The 26,910-nt window shown below is 42.2% G+C and overlaps 1 protein-coding gene across 1 annotated transcript in view; it reads right to left on the bottom strand.

Annotated features, from left to right (window-relative positions):
* Positions 1–26,910, bottom strand: part of DGKB (diacylglycerol kinase beta) — a 633,251-nt gene that overhangs the window by 246,154 nt on the left and 360,187 nt on the right. Inside the window, exon 20 of the mRNA XM_036493711.2 lies at positions 22,733–22,797. Within this exon, the coding sequence (XP_036349604.2) occupies positions 22,733–22,797 (65 nt within the window). The remainder of the gene's footprint in view (positions 1–22,732; positions 22,798–26,910) is intronic.

Raw genomic sequence — 26,910 nt, 5'->3', positions numbered from 1 at the left:
CCCTTAAGTGCCATCACCAACAGCCTGGAGGACACTGAAGACACTCGCAGACAGCAGCGGACTTGAGGACTGGCGATCCCAGCACAGCTATCAGGCACGGAGCATGCTCCAGCTCTCAGCAGCTCTGACCCTCCTGCTAGGAAGCAGTTACAACCCACAGCCTCCGCTACACACCATATTAGAACAGCCCTCTGACTCCGCTGATCTCAGGAAACATTAGGGGAAAAAATTACTTTAAACCTCATAGACAATGCTGAAACTCCGAGAACTGTGTACCTCTTCCAGTCTGTTTGAAGTCCGTGCTGTGGGCTGCAGTTTGCGCATGCTTGCACCTGTTTGTCCACTGCTCACTCAACATATACTGAGCACCTTTTGTGTTCAAGGTTGTATGTGGTGTGATGCTTTCTAAGAAGTTAGCAATACGGTGGGGATAAAATCACGAATTACAGAAATACTTCATTATCACATGATGCTGTTGTACAACTGGCTTAGCCTGTTACTGCTGGGACAACGAAGGAAAGGGTGAACAGGACACTGTGGCACAAGATCTGTGATCCGCAGCAGCTCTGAACACCGTGCTCACTGCAACCCACACGCCATGGGAGAGAAGGCTGTGGTTTGGGCATGAGAAACAACACCCTAGGTGGAGGAAAGCCACAGGTAAAACACAATGCAGGAATAGTGAGTAGCTGATTTCTGCACACAGAGCTGATGAAGCCCGGAAGGCAGAGGCAGACGACAGAGAAGGCACTGAGCGGCCGGGAAGTCCAAAGAACTCACATTTCCCGGCCTGGCCTTACTTCATCACTTACACCGCATGTAGCAATGTACCCAAAATGTTTAAAATATACTTCAAAACAGCCTGATACTATTCATAACAACTTTCTTAGATCATCTTGTTAAAGTTTCCTATTTATTTCTAGAGACAATCAGAAATGGAAAAAGACAGCAACATTCATCTACTAATTGTTATTGTGGTCTCTCTCTCAAAATGGCAGGAAGAGCCAGGGAAAGATGAGGTCCAAGTTGGAGACAGGGAACTCCATGGAAGGGCGGGGGGCAGGGACCCGGATACTGAAGGCATCCTCTGCTGTGGTCCAGGGCACGGATTAGCAGGAAGCGAGGAGGCCAAAATGAGTCTCGGACTTCGGATGTGATAGTCATCCCACACGGCAGCTTACCCATCAAGCCTGCCTCTTTGATAGAGAATGGTTTCCTAAATATTTTTTATTTAGGAAATTAAGAAATTGGGAAATGAAATTGGTTGACCAGGGTCCCAAGTACAGTAAAGCTGAAATTCATGTGTAGACAAGGCATTTGCTAAATTCTGTATTCTTTACCACTGTAACGTGAACCAACGGGAAAATGAATGAGAAAACAAAGAGTATAAGAAGATTCAGCTGAGTAAAACATGCAGATGAAAGTTTAAACAGGAAAGGCTGAAAATATGAGTGGATGTTCTCCAAGTCGGGACGCTGGCTGTCAGAGGTGGCTGGACGTGACAAATGCGAAGGGCCTGAGGAAGACACAGCTACATCTAAGGCACACAAAGTAATGGAAACTGTATCGTGTCTCAGAGTTCGTGCCTACAAATACATACGCATCCTTCCCTTGAGTGCTCAGTAACATCTATTCCTTCTAAATACAAATTCAGCTTCCATACAGTTTTTCCAATTTCTGAATTTGCTTATTGGTCATAAGCGTTCCAGTAAAATGTTAACTGTGAAAATACTGACGACGTTTTTCCATGTTCTACTTTGCGTGTGCTAACTCTCTGTTTGTACACCTTCACAGGTCACCAATTATTGCAGCGGAAACTGTATCTTTGAGTTGTCTGGAAGATTTCTGAGACAGAAATTTCAGGTTATTTTCAAGTTAAGCCTGTTTGTATCATTCGCCCACTCAAGACATCACACATTCTTCCTACCACCCCCTTCACTTGGAACAGGGACCCAATTAATATACGCCAGGCAGGCCACCTTGCTCTTCTCCTTCAAAACTCCTAAAAAACCATCTGCTCTGGGAGGCATTCCAGCTACAATAACCACCTACTACTTTCATTGCCTGTAATATCTGCATGCGATCTCTTGAGTGCAGATTACATATTTTCCCATTAAAAAATCCAAAAGAAAAGATACTTTCTATACGTCTTAACAATGACATTTAACCTCCACTTCAGCATCTACACTGCCCGAGAGTAAGAGCCCATTCTTGCCCGAGCACAGTAAGGAAAGATGAGGGACAAAAGAATAACAGAATTAACATTGACTCTTGGACCAAGATGTTTATCTAACCCAGTCAAGTGTTCTGATGAGGGTTTGGTGCCAAACTTCCCCCTGGGTACTGTTCAGTGGACCTACCTAACTGGATTCCCTGTGAAAGTACTGTAGTGCGGGACACAAACCATGCAGTGAATCGTTTTTAAGTGAGCATACTTTGATTTAAAATTTTCATCAGAGATTACTTAATTTTATAAATCATATTTATTTGAAAAGCATAGCAGTAGTGAAGGAGGCAGAGGGACACTCAGGGAGACATACACACACACAGGAAGTTGGGGAGGAAAGGAAGAAGAAAGAGAGGGAGAGAGAAGGAGGAATTCCGGGAGGGAGGAGACAGAGCTCTGAGAGATCTTGTAGGTGCCGGGTTTCACTCCTCACATTGCTGTAAATGCCAGAGTTGAAGCAGGCCAAGCTGAAGGCAGGAGCCAGGAATTCCAATCTGGATCTTTCCTAGGTTTGGTAGCGACCTAAGCTCACGGGTCACTGCCCACTGCCTTCCAAGTCCATCTGCAGGATGCTGAATCAGAAGCCAGGGAACTCAAACCGGTTCTGACGCTGGATGTGTGTGTGTTGAACACAGCTGCTTAGCCTACTACACCAGTGTGTCCGCCCCGTGCTTCTGAGACTTTAAAACCCAGCTATCACCATGCGAGTTAAAAAAAAACGCCTGACCGGTTGTGAATCTTCCACTAATTACATCAACAGAAGACTTCTCTTCACATGATTGATATTGTCCAAGCAACAATCTTGCCAAAGTCAGATCATGCTAAAAAATGAGATTTTTCTTTGCATTTCCACAGCAGGGAGGACAGATGAAGAGTTGGGAATTACAGCACAAAAACACAAGAATCAGTGTAGGGACACTATTTACTAATGGGACACTGTGTGTTAATACTGGGGGTAGTACCAGATGGCAATATGACTGAGCTGTGAGTGCCCAGATAAAATGCAAACACACATACATCATACATACACAATACATGCACACACATACACACATATACATACACACATACATACATCCATACATGCATACATACATAAACACTTCCCTTACTGTTGGTGTCAGTGCTATGAAGGTTGACCACAATGGCAGACACATGGTGAACCATGGAGATACAGAGACGATTCTCCATAGTTAACATCTTCACATAATTTTTTCTAACAACATTTCTGTTGAGAGCCTTGACAGAATGTTCACTCCATTTTCTGACCCTTTCTTTAAGTCATTCAACAAGTTTGTTTTGAAATGTATCTGGAATTATTTGGAAAGGTACACCTGTTTTTTGACTGTTTGGAAAATATTAATTATCTCCATCAATATGCTTGCAATATTTCCTGCCAAGCTGAAAAGAGCAGGCACGGCATCCATCTCTGGGCTTCGCATGGCAAGATCACACGGAGGCTCATTCACGGGCAGACAAAGGGAACCCCGTGTGTCAGGGCACATATGTTATTTCGGTGTGCAAACAATAATCCCAAAGGTCACCATCTTCCTCATCTGTAAAAGCAACCCAAGCAATTACCTAGAATCTGTTCACAATTCTGCCCTCATGCAAAATCCGAACCATTCACCTGCACATTTGTCAGTGATGCTTATTTTCAAAGCACAAGTAAATCTGTATCTTTAACACCGCGGATTTCATCTTTCGGTTGGAAGTATTTACTTCTCTATTTAAGCTCTCAGGGCCTAAAAAACATCTATCGTATCCACCACTTGGATCACACTTGTTTGCAAATCCTTTCACAGTGTGCAGTGAAAAGGGCACTCCTTGCCTGGGGTTTAACTCAAGCCCTAGAAAGATAAATTCAGTTCCACAGAGTGTGACCGGGTGCATCCTGCGGAGGACACACCCACAGCGTCTGGAAAGACAAGCACCGAAAGACAAGCATGGTTTACACATGCAGCGAGTGCTCCAATCCAGGCACGATCATGCATAAATCCCATTAGTACTGCTATTATTATCATTATTATTTTGTTCATTTCCTCTCTCTGAAGGAAGTACCACCTCTGTGTTCTTTCCCAAAGGAGGAGAGCTGACCAGCCTGTCTGCGGTTGGTTCCCCAGCTGATACGCAGAGGGACCTGGACTTGTTCCAGAGAGTGCCTGTTGCTCCTACCACCGTAGAGCCATCAGCTAATGAGGTTCTGGAATGCACCGACACTCTAAGAAACAAGCAAGCCAACCGCTCAGGAGCCTCTCCTGCAAGCACTTACTGCAGTTCGGTATTTTGCATAGCACATACGGATCTGAGCGAAATGACTGCATTTTGCCTGGCAATCTCAATTTCTGCATGATTTCTCTAAATCAACACACTACCTAGCTTAGGAGCTTTCTTCAACCTTTCATCCAGTTTACTCTTTTGTATAAATCTCTCCCTTCACTTTATAGAACCTGAATGCTATGTTGTTTTCATCTACTTTATAAAATGACCCATAACCTCGGGGCACTTCCTCTCACAGCTCAGGTCCTATGTTTACCACAGGGGTGACGCATGTCCTCAGTCAAGATCACATAGTAAGTGTCTGGGGCTGTGTGAGTCACATGGTCTCTATCACAACTGAGCCCTCCGTTGCGATGTGAAAGCAGCACAGACAACAGAAACACCAGCGTGCTTGGCCATGAGCCGGTGGAACTCTTCCCTACAAAGCAGGAGAAAGGCCTGCAATTGCGTGTGGGCCACAGTTGGCTGATCTCTGACCCGACTGATTATGCAACAGTGAGAAGTGTGCTCTGCCTTTTTTCATGGAGGAGGATTTCAAAATGTTTTAAATTTGGAAAAAAACCTTCTGATTCTGACATTTCCTGAGTGTTTCGAGCAAATCCCTGTTTTCTTCTTGACTTGACTTGCCTTCGTTTTTAAAAAGATGCACTTAACTATTCGAAAGAATGAGAGACAACAAAGATGAGCCAGAGAATCTGGGTCACCCCCTAAATGGATGCAAGGACTAGGTGGTGCCAAACCAAATCTAGGAGTCGAGAGCCTCCCCCAGGTCTCCCTTGTGGGTACAGAGGCCCAAGAATTGAGGCCATCCTCCCCTGCTCTCCCAGGTGACCCGGCAGAAATCCAGGGCGGCTGGACTGGATATGGGATGTCAACACCGTAGGAGAGCGTAACCCTCTATGCTGCACACAGCACTGGCCCTACAACCACTCCTAAGCTGGTTCTTCTGTGGCCCGGGTTTTCATCACCAATCCCGGCAGATCCATGAGCTGATTCTCCACACCACTGCAGCTCACAGTGGAGGTAGTTTCTGAAACCAGCAACTGTCGTAAGACTCTGCAACATGAATCTGCACCCTTTATTATGTGAGTATTTTCAGTATATAGCACGTGTAATTGTTCTAAGATGCATTTTAACTCACAAACAGTAAGGTTTTCCAGAAACATCAATCTCATTTTTTTTTCTTGTTAATGACTTGTTAATCTTCTTGATAGCTTTTTCTATATTTCAGAGAATTATTGGATGTTCTTATTACAGCATCACTATTTCTCATGTACTTGAGTCAGATGATACTTTTGACAGTAAATTCTGATGGAAATGAAAGAAGTAGAAATGGCATTGCATTAGCCACAATGCATGTATTATTCAATTTAATTTAATCTTCAACAACCCTAGAAATTACTACTCCAGCGTTACAGGTGATGAATTAGAGAATCCTAAATTCTACATAATTTACCCAAGGTTTCAGAGCAGCTAAAAAATAGAGTCAGAATCCAAAACTTAGCTTTCTGGTATGTCATCCTAAGATATCTCGGGCCTGACCTACACACAGTGCGCAGGGTTAAGTTTAAACTCCAGCTCCTCAATGGGTTTGTTTTCCTTGTACACTCAGCTTAGAATTTGCTCTATTTCTTAGTGAGAGTCAAAGAAAACTTGCTTATATCATTTGAGCAGAGAAGTTAAAAATCACAGAAATAACTTCAATATGAGTTTTATTGCTGTTTACATTGCTAGAGGGCTTGGAACATTCTGAATGAAAATAAAATGCATTTCATTGGTGTGAAATCATGAACATTTGTCAAAATTGTTTTGTACAAAACTCCTTAGGTTTTCACAGCTGTGTAAATTCTCCCTCAAAGAAATAAGCAGAGAATGAATAAAAACAGATGTGGCATTTCTGCATATTATCAACAAAATCTCTTTTCAAATTTTTTTTTGTCTATGTCTTACCCTAACTTCATTTACGTCACAGTTCTGTACCTAATGAGTGCAGTGACAGCACATGACATTAGCCATACATAAAATGGCCTTCAGTAAGGCTTTCCAGTGACTTATATTTCTCTAGAGGCTTCCCAGGCACAGGAACTAATTTTGTATGTTTCCTAACAAAACTCAACATTTCATGCTGTGCACGCAAAGCTCCACCAAACACTGTCCACTCTATTAAAAGTAATTGAGTCAGAACGTTTAAAGGTATTTTAAATGAATGTGCACTGAACATTCTACAACTTGGCTCAGGAAATAGATTTAGGAAAGTTTCTAATACCTTGTGAACTGTACGAAGAGGAAATTACCTTTGGTTATTTAAAGCAGAGAGACTGGGCCCTGGGACCTCAGGACAATAGCAGGGTCCTCCTCCGAAGGGCATGGCTGGCTCATGCTTATACCTTGTCTTCATTTCTGGGGATCAGAGCTCCACACTCCTGTTACCAGAGTCACGAGCCACTCCACCGGGGTCGCCCAGGTAGTCATCAGGGAGTTAAGCATTGAGTCACCAATCCTACCTGGCAGAGTGTGCGTTAGCAGGAAGTCCCATAGCAGGGGCAGGAGCCAGCCCCAAGCACTTAGACGTGGGATATGGACATTCCAGCACTTGGCTTAAGCTGGTGGTATTCTTTATGCCCTCTGACATGTGGGATCTAGCTAATTTTGTGTGATATGAGCTTAAAAAGTAACCATTTGCAGTACCTAATATGGATTCAAGCTTTCAACATTAGAGGGTAAGGATGTTAATATACAGACACAATGCAATCCTGTGAGACTTTTCAGGGATTAAATTGCACACTCAGGATGGATCCAGGAAAATTAAATCAGGATATGAATGAGTGCTGTTTGGGAGGTAGCTGTTCTAGCAAACCTAATATCAATATTGTACCTGAAAAGGTAATCACATTATTTTTCCAATTGTTATTCTTCCAGAGTGACGTAATATTAATTTAGCTTATTAGTCGTACTCACTTAAAAGTCACACTGGCAACATTTTGCAGATTTTATTTTACATTTCCATAGAGGATTGAATCTATTTTAACAAGTATCTACAGAAGTCATTATTTTATTCTAATATGGAAACTTAATTATCACCTTCTTACAGAGGACAAAGAACAGCTTTAAAGACAAATGAACGTATCCGATCAGGTGGCAGTTTGTCACTCTGTTGAATAATCACCATTTCTGCAAGTAAAATTGTTGGAATCTTCACTGAATGCCCAGGATCGCCATCAAAATTAACTGCCCACAGGTGTCTCAGCGTTCCCTTCCTGCGCACTGCGCTGGACCATAAAGCACAAGGAACAGTCGTGACTGCTTTGTGCAACATACCAGGTCACTACGCTTCAGATCAGCTTTAAAAATAAACAGATCTGAGACCTCACACAGATCCACCACCGTGTTTATTGTACACAACTGTAAAGCGGGCTGCTAAATCACAGATTATATGCAGAAAGGCTTGCTCTGGTAATAATAATAATAAAAAAAAACAGTGATGCTATTAAGTAATTATCTATAATGAACTGTTGCCAGCAGTACCCATAGTAAAGACCTTGCAACTGTTCAAAAAAAATAAAGGTTCCCATATTTGCTTATCTCAGTGACAAAGAAAAGGGATTCACAGTAATTGTATCTAAAACATATGAGATTTGGAAAAAGCTTTTGAGGGAAATGCAGTATTGCTTGTGTGTTTGGAAACTTTACTAAATAGTGTTTCTGCAAGATCATTAAATCACAGATGTGAGGAAAGTCTTCAACATAAAGCAATCTGAGAGCTGCATCATAGTGATGCTATTACGCACGACATTGCCTTCATTTCCAGTACAAAGTCAGCCACTCTGCCTTTGACTTAATCAGCAATGGTGTCACAAAGAAAAAGGCTCAACGACTTGCTCTGCTGAAAACACTGTCCTTCGTAACCCGTGACGCTCAGGGGGCAGGACCACCGTCCCCAGACGACCTTTCACCCCCCACCATCCAGCGCTACCATTGGGACCTTTTCCAGCAGACACTGAAGTTTGGTGGCCGGCCTTCCCCAACAGCTCAAGTTCAGCTCCCTACACAGAGGCACCGGAGCCACCGGACCTGCCTGGGGACCTGCCTGGGGACCTGCCTGGAGCAGCACACGCAGCCGAGGACCAGGGCGCGTCCTCCCAGCCGCCAGGCTCGCCCCACACCGCGCACGTGCGCCCGCGCCCTCTGCTGGTGGCCTTCTGCCACGTCGCTCCCGGCCTGGGAATCTCAGCCCGGCCCTGAAGTTCTCACCCGCAAGGTGTTCCAGGCATTGCAGCAGCACCAACGCCTGTGTTAGGACGCAATATCCACGCATCCCCCAGCCTCCTGTCTCAAAACTAAAGGGAAATGCATTAGGGCTAAATAATAAGTGCCTCTGATATATCATGACATAAAAGAAATAAAGCAACATCTAAGAAAAAAACTTCTATAGCTTTTCTATAGCTGCTCATCCATATTGATCTATGGAGCATTCTAAGCATCACATGAAAGAAATAGGTTTCAGGATGGTGACTGGGAGGGTCTGAGAGAAGGTGATGTCTGAGCACGATTTTTAACTGATGAACAGGAGTTTAAGAGGTAACTTCTGAGTCAATCACAGAAATAGAATGTGTGAAGTGAAAAGTGTGGTGGGGACCATAAACACTTTAGGAAATAAACAGAAAAATAAGGAAGTGGATCAAGTGTGACAGGAGGGAATATGTGGATGGTGTTCGCATTGCAGGACGTGGGAGTTCTTGGACACGCGGTCTCCATCCTTCAGGCTGTATGAACTCACAGCTGTCACACAGGAACGCGAGTGATACTAAAGACACGGACTGGCAGCAGAGAAACGTGACTATCTTACCTGGTTCAGTGACAGGTCTGTGAGCCCGGAAGAGAAGGGAGTGGCAGCTGAACATATGCAAATGAGGACAACACATTGTTGCTATCAACCAGTGGGGAGAGAGAAGACCCCGGTGTAGCCACACCCAGTGTTTGCAGTCTGCGAAGGAGGGCTGCGGGAGCCACACCAGTCCCTCCAATGGGGCATTCTGCAGGGACGGGATGACCAGTTGGCATGACTAAGGCGATGCTGTGGCTCAACCATCTGCACACCAGCTCGAGGTCACAGCCAAAGGAGGAATAAACAGACTGTGAACTGGGTGTGACAATTGTGAACGATGCCTACTGTAATGCTAACATGATTTTTTTTGAAGATTTATTATTCTTTTTAATTGCAAAGTCAGTTATACAGAGAGGAGGAGAGACAAAGAGGAAGATCTTCCATTCAATAACTCACTCCCCAAGCGGCCTCAACAGCCAGTGCTGAGCCGATCCAAAGTCAGGAGCCAGGAACTTCTTCCAGGTCTCCCACATGGGTGCAGGGTCCCAAGGCTTTGGGCTGTCCTCCACTGCTTTCCCAGACCACAAGCAGGGAGCTGGATATAAAGTGGGGCTGCCGGGATATGAACCAATGCCCATATGGGATCCTGGTGTATTCAAGGCAAGGATTTTAGCCACTAGGCTACCCCGCCGGGCCCGCTAACTTGATACTTTAAGAGAGTCACCTGTAACCACTGGAAATCACGTTTCACACACAATAAGGAGAATCATCGGGCACAACTTACAGTTAATCACTAGTTTTATCAGAGATATTTATTTAGCATTTATTAAAATAGCACACATTAAAAAGTAACCAGAAGTGGGAGAAAAGTTGCACAGACAATGGTGCAGCAATAGCATAGGACCACAGGAGGCGGAGAGTGCAGAGCCAGGAGCAGGGGCTACGGAGACCATGGTGCAAGGCTGACATAAGAGCCCAGATCTGAAACTCGCTGGAGGGAGTAGCACAGGTGACTGCAAACAAAGAATTGTGTACCAACCGCAATAAGGAAAATCAAATTGCAGACCTGTGGGTGACAGAGCTAGGAAACCTGCCCTAAGGAGAAGAATCTGATAACCAGAAGTACAATGACCAAGAGCAAAAGAAGAGACAGAGACACAATGAATTCTACTGAAGACTTCCCTTCAAAGCAGTAAAAGCCTTTGTAAACCTCAGAGTCAATTGAGGAATATATCAAGAAAATGGGGGATACAGAATTCAAAACTCTGTTATAAAGTTTCTTATCAACAATGAAAAGCACAGGCAGGAATTTAAGCAATATATCACACAGAAAATAGCAACGCTGAAACAAAATCAAGCTGAATTATTGCAAATGAAGGACACAGAGCAAATCAGAAATTCAGTGGAAAGTCTCAATTATAGAATGAAAGAGGCAGAAGAAAGAATCTTAGAATTGGAAGATATTTCTTGCAACAACAGGGAAACAATCCAAAAGCTGGAAACAGAGTTGGGTCAAGCTAAAATAAAAAAGTATTCAAGAATTAAGAGACACTATTAAAAGGGCAAATATAAGTTGCGAGTGTTCCAGAAGGTGCAGAAAGAGAAGCTGGGTTTACAAATGTATTTAATGAAAAAATAACGAAAAATTTCCCGAATTTGAAGAATTGTGAAACCACATCCAGGAGGCGCATAGAACTCCCAACAGGGTTGACCAAAATTGATCTTCACCACAACACATGATAAATCAAGCTCTCTTCAAATGAACATAAGGAAAAGATCCTTAAATGTGCACGTGAAAAAAATCGATTGACATATAGAGGAATGGCAATTAAATCCACAGCTGATTTCTCACAGGAAACTCTACAGGCCAGAGAGAATGGAGTGACATATTCCAGATTCTAAAAGCAAAAAAATTGTCAGGACCGGAAAAAAGAACCCAGCAAAGCTTTCGTTTGTCTTTGAAATTGAAATAAAATTCCTCCACAGTAAAGTTAAAAGAATATGCCACTTCCAAAGCTGTCCTACAAATAATACTTAAAGGCAATATAAAACTAAAGGCAAATGTGAAGAACATCCCAGTAAAATAACAGAAGACTAACAATCAATTAACAACCCACTGTTAAAATCAAAAGACCAAATCACCACCTATTCATGCTAAACCTGAATGTAAATGGCTTAAACTCATCAATCAAACATCCAGATTAGTAGACTGGATTAAAAAAACAAAACCCATCTATTGTTGCCTACGGGAGACATATCTCACCAACAGAGATCAGCAGAAACTAATCCTCATGGACTCTGATGATTTTGTTTTTAGTTTCATTTCTTGAAAACACTTTTTTTCTCATTAAATTCTTCAATGACTCATATATCATACAGCAGTATTGTTTTCTACAAGAAGGTTTTTTATTTCCTTTTTACTTCTTCAGTGAGACATTAGTCATTCAGTAGCATGTTACTTCATGGCATTTTAAGCTTCTACTTTTTCTTGCAGTTGTTGATTTTGTTCTGTGGCTTTTCATTTGAGGGATGTATAACAAGTGTGCAATGGAGACGGTCATATCCAGTGACATGTTATTTAACTTCATGGCATTGTAAATTTTTGTTATTCTTCCTGTTGTTGGTCTTGTTCTGTGGCTTCTCGCTTGGGGGGCTGTAGAGTGACTGTGTAGTGCAGACTGACACGTCCATCTGTAAGGATGCAGTGCAGTGTGCATCTCCACTTCTGGACCAAGAATGGACTCCTAGTGAAACTGGGGGATGTGTCTTGACAACGGGATGCTGGACTCTCTGCCATTGTCCATGCCCATAATGATGGACTTATGACTGTGTATGAGGAACTATGCTGTTGTAATGATATGGGAGAACTCAGTGCAGGAGGTGGGTTAGGGCAGAGATAGGGGAAATGCCAGAACCTATGGAACTGTAACATAAAATGATAGCAACAACAATAAATGGAAAAAGAGTAAGTTAAGTAGACTATTTTATCAGAACCACTTACTATATAGGCATAATTTACTGATTTACTCTAGGGAGGTATTAGAGTAGTCAAGTTCTTAACAATAGCAAGTCAAATGGGAGACCTGGGGTTAGCCCAGCAGGTAGGACCCATTGGGACACTCTCACTGCACAGTGAAGGGTCCAGGTTCCCTCCCAAATACAGCTCCCTGGGAAGCATCATTTGTGGCTCATGTACTCGGCCCTGTCACCCAAGTGGGAGAACTGGACTTAATTCTGTTACCCAGGCTTTGGCCTGGCCCAGTCCACACTCTGTCTTCCAAATCAAAAATGAATAAATCTTTAAATATTTACACAGGATCTTAAATAAAGCTTTTCTATAGCTTTGGATCAACCACAGAGACTATGATTGTCAGCCACAATTATGACACAAGTCGCATGCTTTTAGGTCTCTTTTTGATGTCCAAGAGCCAGAACTGTGATCTTTTCAAATTGCTTCTCAAATCGCTGTCAGGAATTTCCAACTGTCTTTGGATGGACATCATTGAGGAACGCGGTCCTGCTTAGGCGCTACCACGTCTACTCAAATGGGGTCTGGAAAACAGAGGGCTCTGAGACCATTCAGGCCTGCTGAGGTCTTGGCCACACCTTCAGGTGGCCGGCACCAGCACTGCCCAGCCATTTCCTAACTAGTGAAGAGGCCACCAATGGGGAACATCTTACCTGTAGGCTCCCACCCAACAAGCAGGGGTCAAAGAACACTTAAAATCCCAAGACCCTTCGTCAAACCTTTGGTGTCTCTCCCTCCCCCTTTGGAGAGGCACCCACCTCCAGGCTTTCTCTGCGGAGGTGCTTTCCCCTTCCCACTCCCTGCCCTGCTCACCTGGACCCTTCGCAAATAAACTTTTCTGTCTGCAACAGATTCCCGGCCTTTTATTTCTATACTAAGCTGAGGAAAGAACCCACCGGGCATTTCTGGTAACGGGGTAGGCAGGTCAATCAAAACATATGAAGTAATTAATATTACACCAAGTAATATTTCAAATTATTAATCATCCACAAATTCTAAGAAAATCCTAAAATGGCCTTAGGAAGTGGCTACTCAGCAGGTATCAGTCCATGAAATGGCCACAGCCAGTCCCAGGACAGACTGAAATTCCAGGTAAGGAAAGCTGTTCCCGGCTCGCAGGAGCCCTTAAAGAAGATGCTGTGTGGTGTGGGATCTTACCCAACTGCATGCAACCTCCCTGGGCACAGGCTACTATCACTCCTCTTCCAAAGGCCCAGGTGCTGGTGTTAGGCCATGCTCTGCCATCCCCTGCACTGCGCAAGGAGGCCTCTCCCTTTGTGTTTGGAGAAGCCCGGGATAGCTTCAACCCAGCGAAAGCCCTTGTTGAAAGGGGAGGCAGAGAGGGTCACAAAGCTTTTGCCTATTCTCTTGGGGCACTGGCTTTTGCAGATCAGCTAACCTGTTTGAAAGCTGAGGCCTCAAGGAAAAGCTACTAGTAAGCAGATATGCTGAGAGCATCGGTACCAACAGTAAGCTTGTCCCTACGGGATTTCAGCCACGAATACCCAACCATGACATGATCTCAAGCGAGGCCCAGGCTGCATTGGACACAGAAGTCATCTCCGGTCCCTGTTTGTGTCTCTGCCCCACACACATCACCCAATGGAGGTTTTACAAGTGATTCATTATGCTGAGAGGGAGTGAGATGTTGCCACAGCAAGATAACAAACCTGGCATCAGCTTGCTGTTGAAGGGACCTCGGGACCCCTGAAGAGCCTAGGAGGCTGTCAGTGAGGCCTGCAGGAAGCAGAGGCAGTTTTGGAAATGGGAGCAAACAGAATGTTCTATGGAGTCAAAGAATTTGTTAAGAAGCAGTTGCAGTTGGGATACCTTGCCTATTCTCTCAACGATGCGTTTCTGACGCCATTATTGTCTGTCAAACAAAATATAAAACGCAAATGTTATGGCATTTCCAGGACCGTCTCATCAAAGTCCAAACAGAAATCTGACAAACTAAGTTAATTGTGAGAAAATAAATTAAAAATTTGGGTCCGGCACAATAGCCTAGTGGCTAAAGTCCTCTCCTTGAACGTACCAGGATATGGTATCGGTTCTAATCCCAGCGGTCCCGCTTCCTACCCAGCTCCATGCTTGTGGCCTGGGAAATCAGTCAAGGACGGCCCAAAGCCTTGAGACTCTACACCCATGTGGGAGACCTGGAAGAAGCTCCGGGCTCTGGGCTTCAGATCAGTGCAGCTCTGGACGTTGTGGCTCACTTGGGGAGTGAATCAGCAGATGGAATATCTTCCTCTCTGTCTCTCTTCCTCACTGTATATCTGACTTTGCAATAAACATAAATAAATCTTTAAAAAAATGAAAAATTCACAGCTAAGGTTTATGTTTCTGCTTTTAATATGCATTAGAAACATACCTACTGAAATATTTCTTGTATTTTATAGTTAATGCATATCAACACATAGGGATATAAGAGTCGCTTGCGGGAATGCCACATTAGCCTAGTGGCTAGATTACTAGTCTTGCATGCGCCAGGATCCCATTCGGGTGCCAGTTCATATCCCAGCTGCTCCACTTCCCCTCCATCTCCCTGCTGTGGCCTGGGAAAAGCTCCTGGCTCCTGGCTTCGGATAGGCGATGCCGCCTTTGCGGCCACCTGGGGAGTAAAGCAGCAGATGGAAGATCTCTGTCTCTCCTTCTCTCTGAAAATCTGACTTTCCCATGAAAATAAATAAGTCTTAAACAAAACACACACACAGAAAAAACAAGAGTCACTTGGGGAAGCGCCCCTATTGCATGGAAGCACTGTCCACATAGAAGCAAAAACATACTCAAAAACTGCACAAATATTCCATATAAGGAAAAGTACCTGCTTTCTGTTTCAAGAGCAATGCACGTGAGGGAGCCAGTTGCTTCTGTCCAGTTACCAGCTACTCAATTTGGATATTTTAGAGTTGACGTGTTCATTAGGAAAACAATGCTCAATGTACTCGTGTAACCACGTGTATTCCAAGAGAAAGGTATCAGCAACTCACGTTCAGGTGCCTCCGAAGCAACAGAGCCTCTGATTTGCTCCAATTAGCAATGCCAGGGGATTTCTGCCCAGGTAAGATTACCTTGTAATGAGGTGATTAACTCTTTGGAAAGAGTCAGATGGAAGTAGCTTATCCTTAATCCGTCCTTCGACAGAACTGTTAACAATGAGGTCCTGCAGACCGTTCCTGGGATCGCTTCTACCAAGAATCAAAGGACTTTACTACAGGGGAATCAAAATGCTTCTATTGAATTATGGATAGAACAAATTCTAACTACTAGAAAATGGACTTTGCAGTGAACGTCCCATTAAATTAACTAATTCATACGGCACTGACTTTTGTCCGTGTTAAGAAAACAACGGAACTTGCATCAAATGGCAGCCTATAGATTACCTATGGAAACCAGAGGGACAGGGTTTCTGTCCCAGACATCAGCCAGATCAAAGGCTCATCAGCCCCCGCCCCAGGAAGCCCATTGTTACATCAATTTAGAGACTTCCTTCCAGCCCCAGAACACAGAAAGACCAAGGTGAAGCTAGGCAGTAAGCTTGAACACAAAGCGGACAAGAGCCTGTGTTTTTAATATAAAACGATTAATAAATTCAGGATAGTATTCTTGGAAATAATTTCAGCTATTATCAAAGCTGATCTTTGCTTTGTTCCTTTTAAGTTGATTAACACAGATTTATTTGTTTGTATACTCATACGCATGCGTAATCTTTATTTTGCATATATAAATGTATCAGCTTCTAAGGACTAAGAAATTAATTATTTCATGCTTTGAACCTTTCCCAAAAGTTTCTCTGTAAGACATAGAAGACAGAACAGTAAGCAGAAATTATTTCAAAGGTTGCTTTCTTACGGTGTAATAGTCTTCCCCGTAAGTAAACACTGCAATTTAGATTACTTTGGGGGTTCTTGGGGATCTGTATGAATTATTCCGGTTACTTTACAAACCTGGCTATTTGTTAGCCTGGGAAGTGGGTTTGGGTGCCTATGTACGGAAGTATTCAAAGTTTTTGCATAGTGCACTTGGAAATTCATGTAAAGTAATAATATAAACACTGGGAATCAAAAGACAAAACCAAAAAGAAAAAATATAAATCTGTAAAATATTTGCATGAAAATTGTACTAATAGGGCCCGGCGGCGTGGCCTAGCGGCTAAAGTCCTCACCTTAAACGCCCTGGGAACCCATATGGGCGCCGGTTCTAATCCCAGCTGCTCCACTTCCCATCCAGCTCCCTGCTTGTGGCCTGGGAAAGCAGTCCAGGACGGCCCAAGGCTTTGGGACCCTGCACCCGCGTGGGAGACCTGGAAGAGGTTCTTGGTTCCCGGCTTCGGATCGGCACAGCACTGGCCGTGGCGGTCAGTGTGAATCATCAGATGGAAGATCTTTCTCTCTGTCTCTCCTCCTCTCTGTATATCTGACTTTGTAATAAAAATAAATAAATCTTAAGAAAAAATAAAATGGTACTAATAAAATGTAAGTATTTTGCAAACAGAAACAGGAAATGAACATTTCTTCCTTGTCTAAAGTAAAAGACACGTAAGGACAGCAGGAAGCATGTGTTTCAGCATGTGTTTCTCAGAATTCAGTGGCCCCTCTTCCCTACGGACCATGGCACACGCTTCCTCAGTTTATACACAGCCTCCCACATCTAAGATCTCTCTGCAAGGAGTTTACTTTCCTCAAGTACCCTCGAGCCTCAGTTCAGCAGCCCGTGGGATGCCCCTCCGCTCTATGGGACTCCTTAGTTAGGGCCTGCAGAGCGCAGAATCACCCAGACCCACAGCAGGCCAGCACGGCTCAAGCCACAGGGACCCCATCAGGGATTCTTCTGCTACTCACACTGCAAGGAAGCAGGGAATCAACAGGGAAGTACTATGCTTCTCTCATCCGTTCACTCTGCCTTTCAGACAGAGGAAAAGAAACATTTTAAAAGACCACATTAGTTTCCCGCGACCTTTCGAAACTCCCCCTGTGGGTGCATGATTCATTGGAGGACAATTTTCAATTGCTTCATATTAAATGTGTAACTAAATTTCTTACAGAAGATCAAGTACACAAGAGAATGCATTTATATTCATATACTTATTTAAATACTATACTAATATATGTTATACTAATTTTAATGCTGCTTTGATGTTCCTGAAATTCATCTTCTTGGAATCAAAGGAACAATTTCTCAGCAGTGCTTTACATAAGAAATAGAATAGTTGTGATACAACAGCTTTCCATGCTTTTGGAAACTTTTGATTTTAAGCTCACATCTATTTCATTCTAAACAGTCGGACCTTATCTAATTGAAAATAACAATGTTGTATATCTGTGGTCTTCTACTTTGTGACATTAAAGGATAAATCAGAAATCTGTAGGTTTTCTTTCTATATTTGTGAAGCTATTTATTTAGTTAGTTATTTGAAAGGCAGGGTTACAAAAGGAGAGACAAAGGGACAGACCTTTCATCTGCTCATCCCTAAACAGCTGCACTGGCAGGGGCTGTTCCTGGCATGGGGCCTGCAGATTCTTTCAGGTCTTCCGCATGGGTGCAAGGGCCCAAGCACTGGGCCGTCTTCTGCCACTTTCCCAGGTGTATTAGCAGAGAGCTGTACTGGAAGTGGAGCACCTGAGACTCGAACCAGCATCCATACGGAATGCTAGTATTGCAAGTGAAAGCTTAACTGACTACACCACAATGTCAGCCCTGAGTTCAGTATTCTTAACTTGGTGATTGTAGTTCTTCATGCATATCATTTCATCAAATACATATGCACACACACAGCTCAGATTTAAAAGTATATGATACTGGTTCAGCACCTCAAAATCAATATGAATAAAAGCTACTCTAATAAAATACTTACTTTAATAAAATAACTCCAAACTGATATCATTTATAAAAACCTAATGTTTTCATTTTGGCATATAGCTAACATCACAGGTGTGCAAAACTAAGATATCAATGTATCAGGATAACACCTTGTATTTAGGCTTCAGGGAAACACTAGCCTTAGACGGATATTAATACTTGGTTGATAATTACTTATTACTAACCTGTAAGGATAACAAGAATCACAAAACTAATCTATGAGTAAGTACATTTACTTATTATTGGTGCTTATAGATTTCTATTGCCAGATTCAATTAACATTTCAAGTACTTGGAGGTTAAGCACGTAAAGGTTGGGAGAACTAAAAACATACTGTAGCATCTGAAAAGCAGTTAGATAAACTCAAGAATCATTTTCAACATGTTATAACTCTAATTTTTCCGGTAAAATTTCATGCGCTATTGAAAGCACAGACTAGAAAAGCAGTAAGATACTTGGAAGACCAATAGACCCTGAAAGAATACATATTTGAATGAATAAGTATCTATTGAGTATCCATGTATTCTGAACTCCTTGCGGTTACTAAAACCCCACAGGAAAGAGGAATCTGTTCCATTAGCTCACAAAACATACAATAACTCCTCCCACCCAAAATGCCAGCACTGCCGAAAGAAAAAGTGTTCTTCTGAAATACACACTATTGTCCAAATTTGTGATCCTTTCTGTCATAAGTTGAAGATAGCCATCACATAGATATGAACTGAAATGCCTAACTTAAGTTTGCACATGAATTTTAATTTTCTGTTATAGATTCCTTAAAGGAAAAAAAAAGCAGCAAATTATCAAATCACCAAATTGCAGAGATGACCCACACCCACACCCCCACGAGTAGAGTGAAAAAGCTCTTTGTCACACTCAGGCAGTCAGACACCAGATATTTTTATATAAGTTGTAGGGACACAATGAAGTAACATTACTATGTCTCCGGACATCAGTGCTTGCTACATTACGTTCCTTACAAAACAACAACAACAAAAAATGCCTTAAAGTGTTATATGTTGAGAATCTGAATTGAATTTTTGAAAAAATGCTGTGATTACAATTCTTAATAAGGGTGGCGGGGTCATCACTGTTTTGCTGTAGCCAGTTCCATTTTGTGTGTTAACTGCAAGTCCTTAATTTATTCATGCAGTTTAGCAATATTTTGCAATTTTTTCTAAACTCACAATTCTGGTGGCCATCTTTGTCAGTGGTATAGATAAACATTCATTAATATCAACATTGTAAATAGAACTAGCAGTGGTATACTCTAGGAGCACAAATTTGTATATGATATATATAATATCACATATATACTATATATACAAATTTGATTGTATATAACGTGTGTGTGTATATATATAAAAAGCAGGTATTTAAGTAAGACTATGTTATGCAATTGAGGACTTCATAGCACATTAATGTAAGTACCTTAGAGTGTTTCACCATAAGTCTAACATACTTAAATTCGCTTAAATTCGCTTAAATTCGCTTTTGAGGAAGATCTTAAAGCTTAAATGTTGAAAAGTATGCTTTCTTTTAATAGTTAACTCAGATCTAGAGAAAAATTTGGAAAGGATCCGATATAAAGCTCTCCACTCTTAAGCACCGGAAAAATCATTACCTTCCCCAGTTCCTTCAATTTCTGTCCGAAGACGTACAGAGAGCAGCAGCACTGTATTTTGGTAATTAATTTCCTTAAGATAATGTTAGAAACATCAGGTTCTCTAAAATATAAATGAATTTCAAGGTGAGCATGCTAGAAGATAATATTAATGGCACATGATTTACTCTGACAAGAGATCTGATCCGAAATGCCATTATTAGAGACACTTAAAATAATCCATCTGCAAATTCCTGGAAATATGAGCGCATGCTATGGCAGAGCCTGTCTCCATGTTAAAATCGGAAAATCTGCCCTTGTACGTTTGCTTACAACATGTCTTCCTCAAGTAAATTTACCAGAAATTTCTCAAGTCCTGAACATGATGCTTTATGATTTGGGAAGCTACATAAATTCTTGGAACTCTGAGAAAAGACAATCCACAAATTTATCAGTTGAAACATACATGAGTAACTGGCTTGGTAGTTACAGAATTTCAGTGTTAAAAACTTAAACAGTTGGCCAGTAGCATGCTGAGTATCTGTTAGACACTCAGCATTCTTTCAAGTCACAATGGAGACATGTGACTCTGTGACATTCCAGGTGACATTTGTTGCTATTATTGTTTCAAGTGAAACATTCCTGGAATTTATTTGTAAGATATTTTCTTGCTTCACCTCCACCAAGATGTTTCAATGAGATGCAGTTTTACAGCTGATAAAAATGTTGGGACATACAGATGCATTATTGTTGGGCCCGGAACGGTGGCCTAGCGGCTGAGGTCTTCACCTTAATCGTGCCCGGGATCCCATATGGGCACCGGCTGTAATCCCAACAGCTCTACTTTCCATCCAACTCCCTGCTTGTGGCCTGGGAAAGCAGTCGAGGACGGCCCAAGGCCTTGGGAGCCTGTACCCGCATGGGAGACCTGGAAGAGGCTCCTGGCTCCTGGCTTCAGACTGGCTTAGCCATAGTAGTCACTCCGGGAGTGAGTCATCAGAAGGAAGGTCTTCCTTTCTGTCTCTCCTCCTCTCTGTATATCTTTGTAATAAAAAACAAGTAAATCTTTTAAAAATGCATTATTGTCAATGGCATTTAACCACATATTAGACAGTGATGAATATAATGAAGTGGTAGTGTCACTGATAATAAAAATAAATGGGTAGATATGAGTAATAATTTTATTATTAAGAAGAATTTAAACTATTTTGCATAAAAAGAGCCTTTCGCCCGTGGCACTCAGAGAAGACATAAACGTTGGCCCCTGTACAGGTGTGCAGGTTGTCAAGCTTGATCTTCACCTGTGTGGCTGTACTCCCTCCTTCCCCAGCCCAGTGCTCAGCGCTCCTTCTCCTGGGCAGGTGCCATCTCCCCAGCCTAACTGGGGCAGCGATGTGAGGCCACAGAGGCTGCTCAGCTCCCGCAGTTTGTGCACCTGACACTTGCAAAGCCTTGTGTGGGATTCTAGACTACCCAACTGCAGCTTGGAACACTGAACGCTGCATTTTCCAAGCAATTTCCCTCCTGCTCTCTTAACCCTTTAATCTGCGAACTCATGAGGGCCTCATGAACTGACACTTGGTCATGCACAGACCACATGAATTCATTCCTCATACACTCACACACACTAATAGTCACCCCTTCATTTTTAGAACATTCGAGAACTGCAGCGGCTGAGATCTATACAGTGAGTATGACTTCCTTATGAATTCAACTTATTTTATGGATGTCGCAGAAACTAACTCACGTAAAATAAAAATACCTGCTTGTTCCACATATAATAAAAACCACTATGTTCCAAAATGTAATTAAATTTGATCTGGCTTCGTCTTGAAATTCACTTGCAGCCCAATTCAAATAGAATCAAAACACACACACACTCATTCATTCCAATTATCTAGAAGCAAACGATAATATTTTTGTGAAACTTTCTAAGTATGTTATATGATCATTCACATATACAATAGTCACTCCTTTTCTTTCAGTCAGTTTTGCCTTTGTGAACCATGAGAGAATAAGCCAATCCAAAAAGTCACAACTCGTGGTTCGCAGGCTGAGAAACAACTCAAGACCACACCTACAATACGTAAGAGAAATCAGTGTTACTTGTTTTACAAATCACTTAAACGGGTAAATGTAACGAAACATCAGATAGGATTTCAATAACATGGAAGTATTTGTTGTGATGGTTCTTACATAACACAGCATATATCAATTGATAGTTCAGAAAAATCTAGAGCAAGTGTGAAAACATCCTTTCCTAGTGCTTTATGTGTTGTGAACCTGAAGGACGAAAAGGTATGCCAGTATACCAGCGGATGACAAAAATGAAACTCCTCAGCAACTACCATCATCACTGGGCCACGTTTTGGAGAGGAAAAAGCGCCTGCTGCTGCTATTAGGGGAGAAGCACTTTCATCTGTCAAGGCTTTTCACAAAGAGGAAACAGTGCTAAGAGTTTTGCATGGCATTGACCTTGCTCTGGTCTAGTCTACACTGAATGAGGCCCTGCGGGATGGAGTTGGAACCGCAGTGTGTATGTGAGGCCTGCGCAAGGCACACTCACTTGGCTTTAGCAACGCTGGTGCCCTAATGTTCCTTACAGTTACAGACGGCTGCTAGGCTACACAACAGCGTGTAAAGATACCTGAAATATGTTAATAAGCCATTGTTTTTAACTTATATTTGAAGTCATTTTATACAGCATAGGAGAATAGCACAGAGATGAACACGCTGTATTCCCCATTTTAGTCCCAATAAAATCTACAGGGAAAAATGGCATTGTATTTTTGTTTTAAATACTTAAACACATATTGAGCCTACCCCAGGTGGAGAAATACGCCAGGCAGTGGCTTTTTCAAGGCTGAATTCATCAACAGTCACTAAATTATGATGCAATATTTTCCTTACCTGCTGTTGAACTTCTCGGGGTGCTTTTCTCGCATGATATGAAATCGATGTGCAATCGAGGCATCCTGAGGGAGCAAACAGAAAACAAGACGGTTTGTGCGTCTGCTATCTGGAAGAAATACAGACTAAAAGCAAAAAACTAAGTGTTTTAAAATTAACCTTCTTGTCATACTCTTTCATTTGAAAGGCAGAACATCAACAAACAGGAAAGAGGGCCCAGCGAGATAACCTAGTGACTAAAATCCTTGGCATCGCATGACTGAGATCCTATATGGGCGCCGGTTCTAATCCCAGCTGTTCCACTTCCCATCCAGCTCCCTGCTTGTGTCCCGAGAAAGCAGTCAAGGACGGCCCAAAGCCTTGGGACCCTGCACCCACGTGGGAGACCCGGAAGAAGCTCCTGGCTCAGTAAGGGAAGGGAAGAGAAGGGAAAGGAAAGTAAGAGGAAGGAAGGAAGAGGAGATATATACATGTTCCATGTGTTGGTTCACTCCTCAAACGGCAACAACTACAAAGGTGGGGATCAGGGAGAAGCCAAACCACTTGGGCCTTCTTCCACGAGCATCTCATGCAAGAAGCTGCATCGGAAAAGGAACAACTAGGACTTGGTGTGACTTATCCATGTGGAAAGCCAGCCTTGCAGGTGGCTGAGTAACCATCTGGACCGCAACATCGCCCCCTGCTCAATATCAGCATTAAGTGTAATCGAATACATTCCGGATTCCATACAGGCACAGATTTCTATTTAGTTTATACCCCTCCTTTGGTAACTGGCTGTAGCTCCTTGCTCCAAGTGTTAAAGATAGCACATAGGACTATAAATGTCAAATACTAGTTGAAAACATGGCAAAATTGGAATTACAAGGACGAATTATGTGGAGAAATGCTTAGTCAGCATTTTCCAGCCCTCAGACCGATTAGAGCCACGTAAGCGTAATTCCTGACTGCAAGTCTGATTATTCTGTCCAAATCAGAGGCAGTTTTCTGATACAGTTTGCTTAATAAAGACAAGCAACAGAAAGACATTTTTGGTAAAGTGCTGACAAACACAACTTGGCTCAGAGACATCCAAATATCCCAACTCGGAACCCTATGGAAATGTTCCTACTTTTGAGGCATGCATTCAAAGATTCTCTATCTGACAGGAATTATACTCAGCATTCAAAGATCGGTGGGACAGTGTGATCCAAGCTTTCCATGCCAAGACCGTGCTAATGCTGACACAGTTAACTGGATTCCAAGAAAAGAGATATTTTCCTTTTTTTTTTTTTCAATCACACGTGATTAATCATTCAATGAGAAACTAATATATTTACCAGTCATCTCAACAGAAAAGAGCTACTGCTGTGATTGACTGCTAATTTTGTTTCGCAGCAGAGAAAAAAGAAAAATCAAACACAAAGAAAATAAAGAAGCTGTGTGCGTGAGAGAATATTGAAAACACTAATCAAGGATTAAAAGTCTACGGCTGCAATGAAAAGGCACGTGGGTTCCTCATGCATAACGGAGCATGAGGCGCAACGAGAGAGGGGCCAGTGGCTGCAGATGGCTGCAACTTGTCTTCCCTGCCATGCACAGATTCCTGTAATTCTATTCCGCTCAGACACTCTACACTATATTTGGCAAGTCATTATATTAATCACAAAGGAAAGAGGCAGGTATAGATATGTCAATTCAACACTTACAACAGAGGTTACAAAAATATTCTCTGTAGCTGGATATTCTGAGACACCACTTATTCTATGAATACAGTCAACTTTCTAGCTCTTTAAGGACATAAGACCAGAACGGTTCACTTCTACTTGTCTGTAAGCTCTCAAACTCAAACAAAACAAAAATAAAGTTTCTCTCTTTTTCTAAAATTTTACCAATAAGTCACAAGAAATATATTTACAAATGTGAAGTTGTCTTACTGTACTGTGAAATTACAGGGGAAATATGAATTGGGTTATTCATAGTAGATGCATAGCATGATCAAATTAATTTTACAAAAATACTTATTTTATCTTTATCCCTAATCTGGTGCAAAATCCATTTGGAATTCCTTCCAATTAAATTCATTCACATGCCAGACCAATTAAAACAAAAAGCAAAGGGACACGAATCCTTATAAGAAACGAATGATCAATGTTTCTCATCCAATGGGAGACCAACACTGAATTAACTTGTTTCTCTTAATTTGAGGCAAAACAAAAAGGAATTATGTAGTATAATTTTTCTATGGAAGTATCTGGTTTTGCAACAACAAATCTAACTGCTTCCAGAACAAAACCAACAGGGCAGCCCAGAGAAAAAGAGGAAAGGGGGAGGAGAGGGAAGGGGGTAGCAAAGACCACGAACGTAGACGGGACTATAATTAAGTCAACCTCTATAAACACAGCACACAAATAGCTCACGCTAAACTTCGCGTTGATTCTGTCTCCAGGATACCCTGGCAGTGGTTCAATTAGCATAGAAAGTGAGGAAACGAGCCTGGGACACTAGCAACCCTTTTCCTTGTGGCTGAATGGGCTAAGCCACAAAAAGAGAGCTGGCTTTGCTGGTGACAGAGTTGATGAACATGAGAGCAGGTGCTCCTGTGGACAAGAATTCAGCCCAATTCACGCAGAAGCCCTTGCCTTTGGCACCACCCCAAGGAGCTTGAAAGAGCACTGCCAAATGCTCCAGGCCTTTCCAGCAACCAGATTTTAGACACACTGAGGATTCTCTAAAAACTGGCCAAACAATGGAAACCTAAACTGTCATTATAAAAACTTTGGGCCTGGTGCAGTAGCCTAGCAGCTAAAGTCCTCACCTTGCAAGCACTGGGATCCCATATAAACAATGGCTATAATCCTGGCAGCCCCACTGCCCATCCAGCTCCCTGCTTGGGGCCTGGGAAAGCAGTCGAGGACGGCCCAAAGTCTTGGGACCCTGCAACTATGTGAGCGACTCAGAAGAGGCTTGTGGCTCCTGGCTATGGATCGGCTCAGCTCCGGCCAGCTGTGGAGTGAATCACTGGACACAAGATCTTCCTCTCTGTCTCTTCTCCTCTCTGTATATCTGCCTTTCCAATAAACATAAATAAATAAAAAAAAAAAACTTATCCTTTCTATCTCTACGTAATCCAGTTCTTAGGGAACGGAAATCAAGTCAGTATTAACTCTACTTCCTGGAGTGTGAAACACCGAATTCAGACACACATCCCAAGACTTGTGCTTTTAAGCAAGTTTCTTATTTGTCGATTGCCACAACTTCCTTAAGACGATGTTAAGGCCAACTGAAGAGCCATGGTGATTTAGTGAAGCTGTTTTACCCAGCGAGAACAGTTCCCTAGAGCTGGAATGTTGATATATACCACACAAGTTACTAGGAGGAAGTAAAAGATGCTAAACAGGTGTGTAACTAGTATGATTTTGGAAGATGTGTTAATTGAATCTCATATTGGTTTTACGCTTGCCTAAACCTATCATCAGCTTTATTTTCAATAAATTATAAAAAAAATTTTAAGTCATATATCCATTTTATTAAAGCACTACAAGTTTAAACCTTAACATGTTAAACAGTGAAAAGGCTGTATCTAATTGTTCCGATAGAGATTAAATACATGAAAATACATACAAATAAGGTAAAGGCCACTTGGCCATATCTACAACAAACAATGTACCTCTGGTTTCTTCTCTGAAGATTGTTTGATTTTCTTCTCCTATAAGGGTTTATTATTTTTATTATCATGATTAAATAAAACTGCACCAAACTGTTAAAATCACATTTTAGGGTTTTAATTTTAAAGGCACCATTTTCTTTTTAATGGGGAGACGACTGTGTAACTGCTTAGGCACCTCAGCCTCTCATGGGCTGTAAGAGGACGGTTCCGTGGAGGCTAATGTTTTCACTGAAATGCAAAACACGGCTGTGCAAACACCACCAGGCTCTCTCAGATGGCATTCAGTGGGATTCTGTGGCACAGGTCTTTCCCGAAGTCCTCAGACGAGCAGCCTTTTTCCTAAGTCACTGGGCCACTGCACCAAGGTAAACGCCTTTACCACCTCATTCAACTTCAACCCTGCGTCTAAACTGAGCTCTACATGAGTAAAATGAAAATTATGCAAAAACAATGGAAAAAACTGAAATTAAACACTACGTATTACGTGAGTTTTGAATGGCTGAACTAATTTAGCCTTCCTGTTGCAGAGGTG

Source organism: Ochotona princeps, chromosome 20 (assembly GCF_030435755.1).
Source record: "Ochotona princeps isolate mOchPri1 chromosome 20, mOchPri1.hap1, whole genome shotgun sequence".
Classification (NCBI taxonomy): domain Eukaryota; kingdom Metazoa; phylum Chordata; class Mammalia; order Lagomorpha; family Ochotonidae; genus Ochotona; species Ochotona princeps.
Note: the sequence above shows the minus strand (reverse complement) of the source record. Positions and strands in the feature narration are given on the sequence as shown.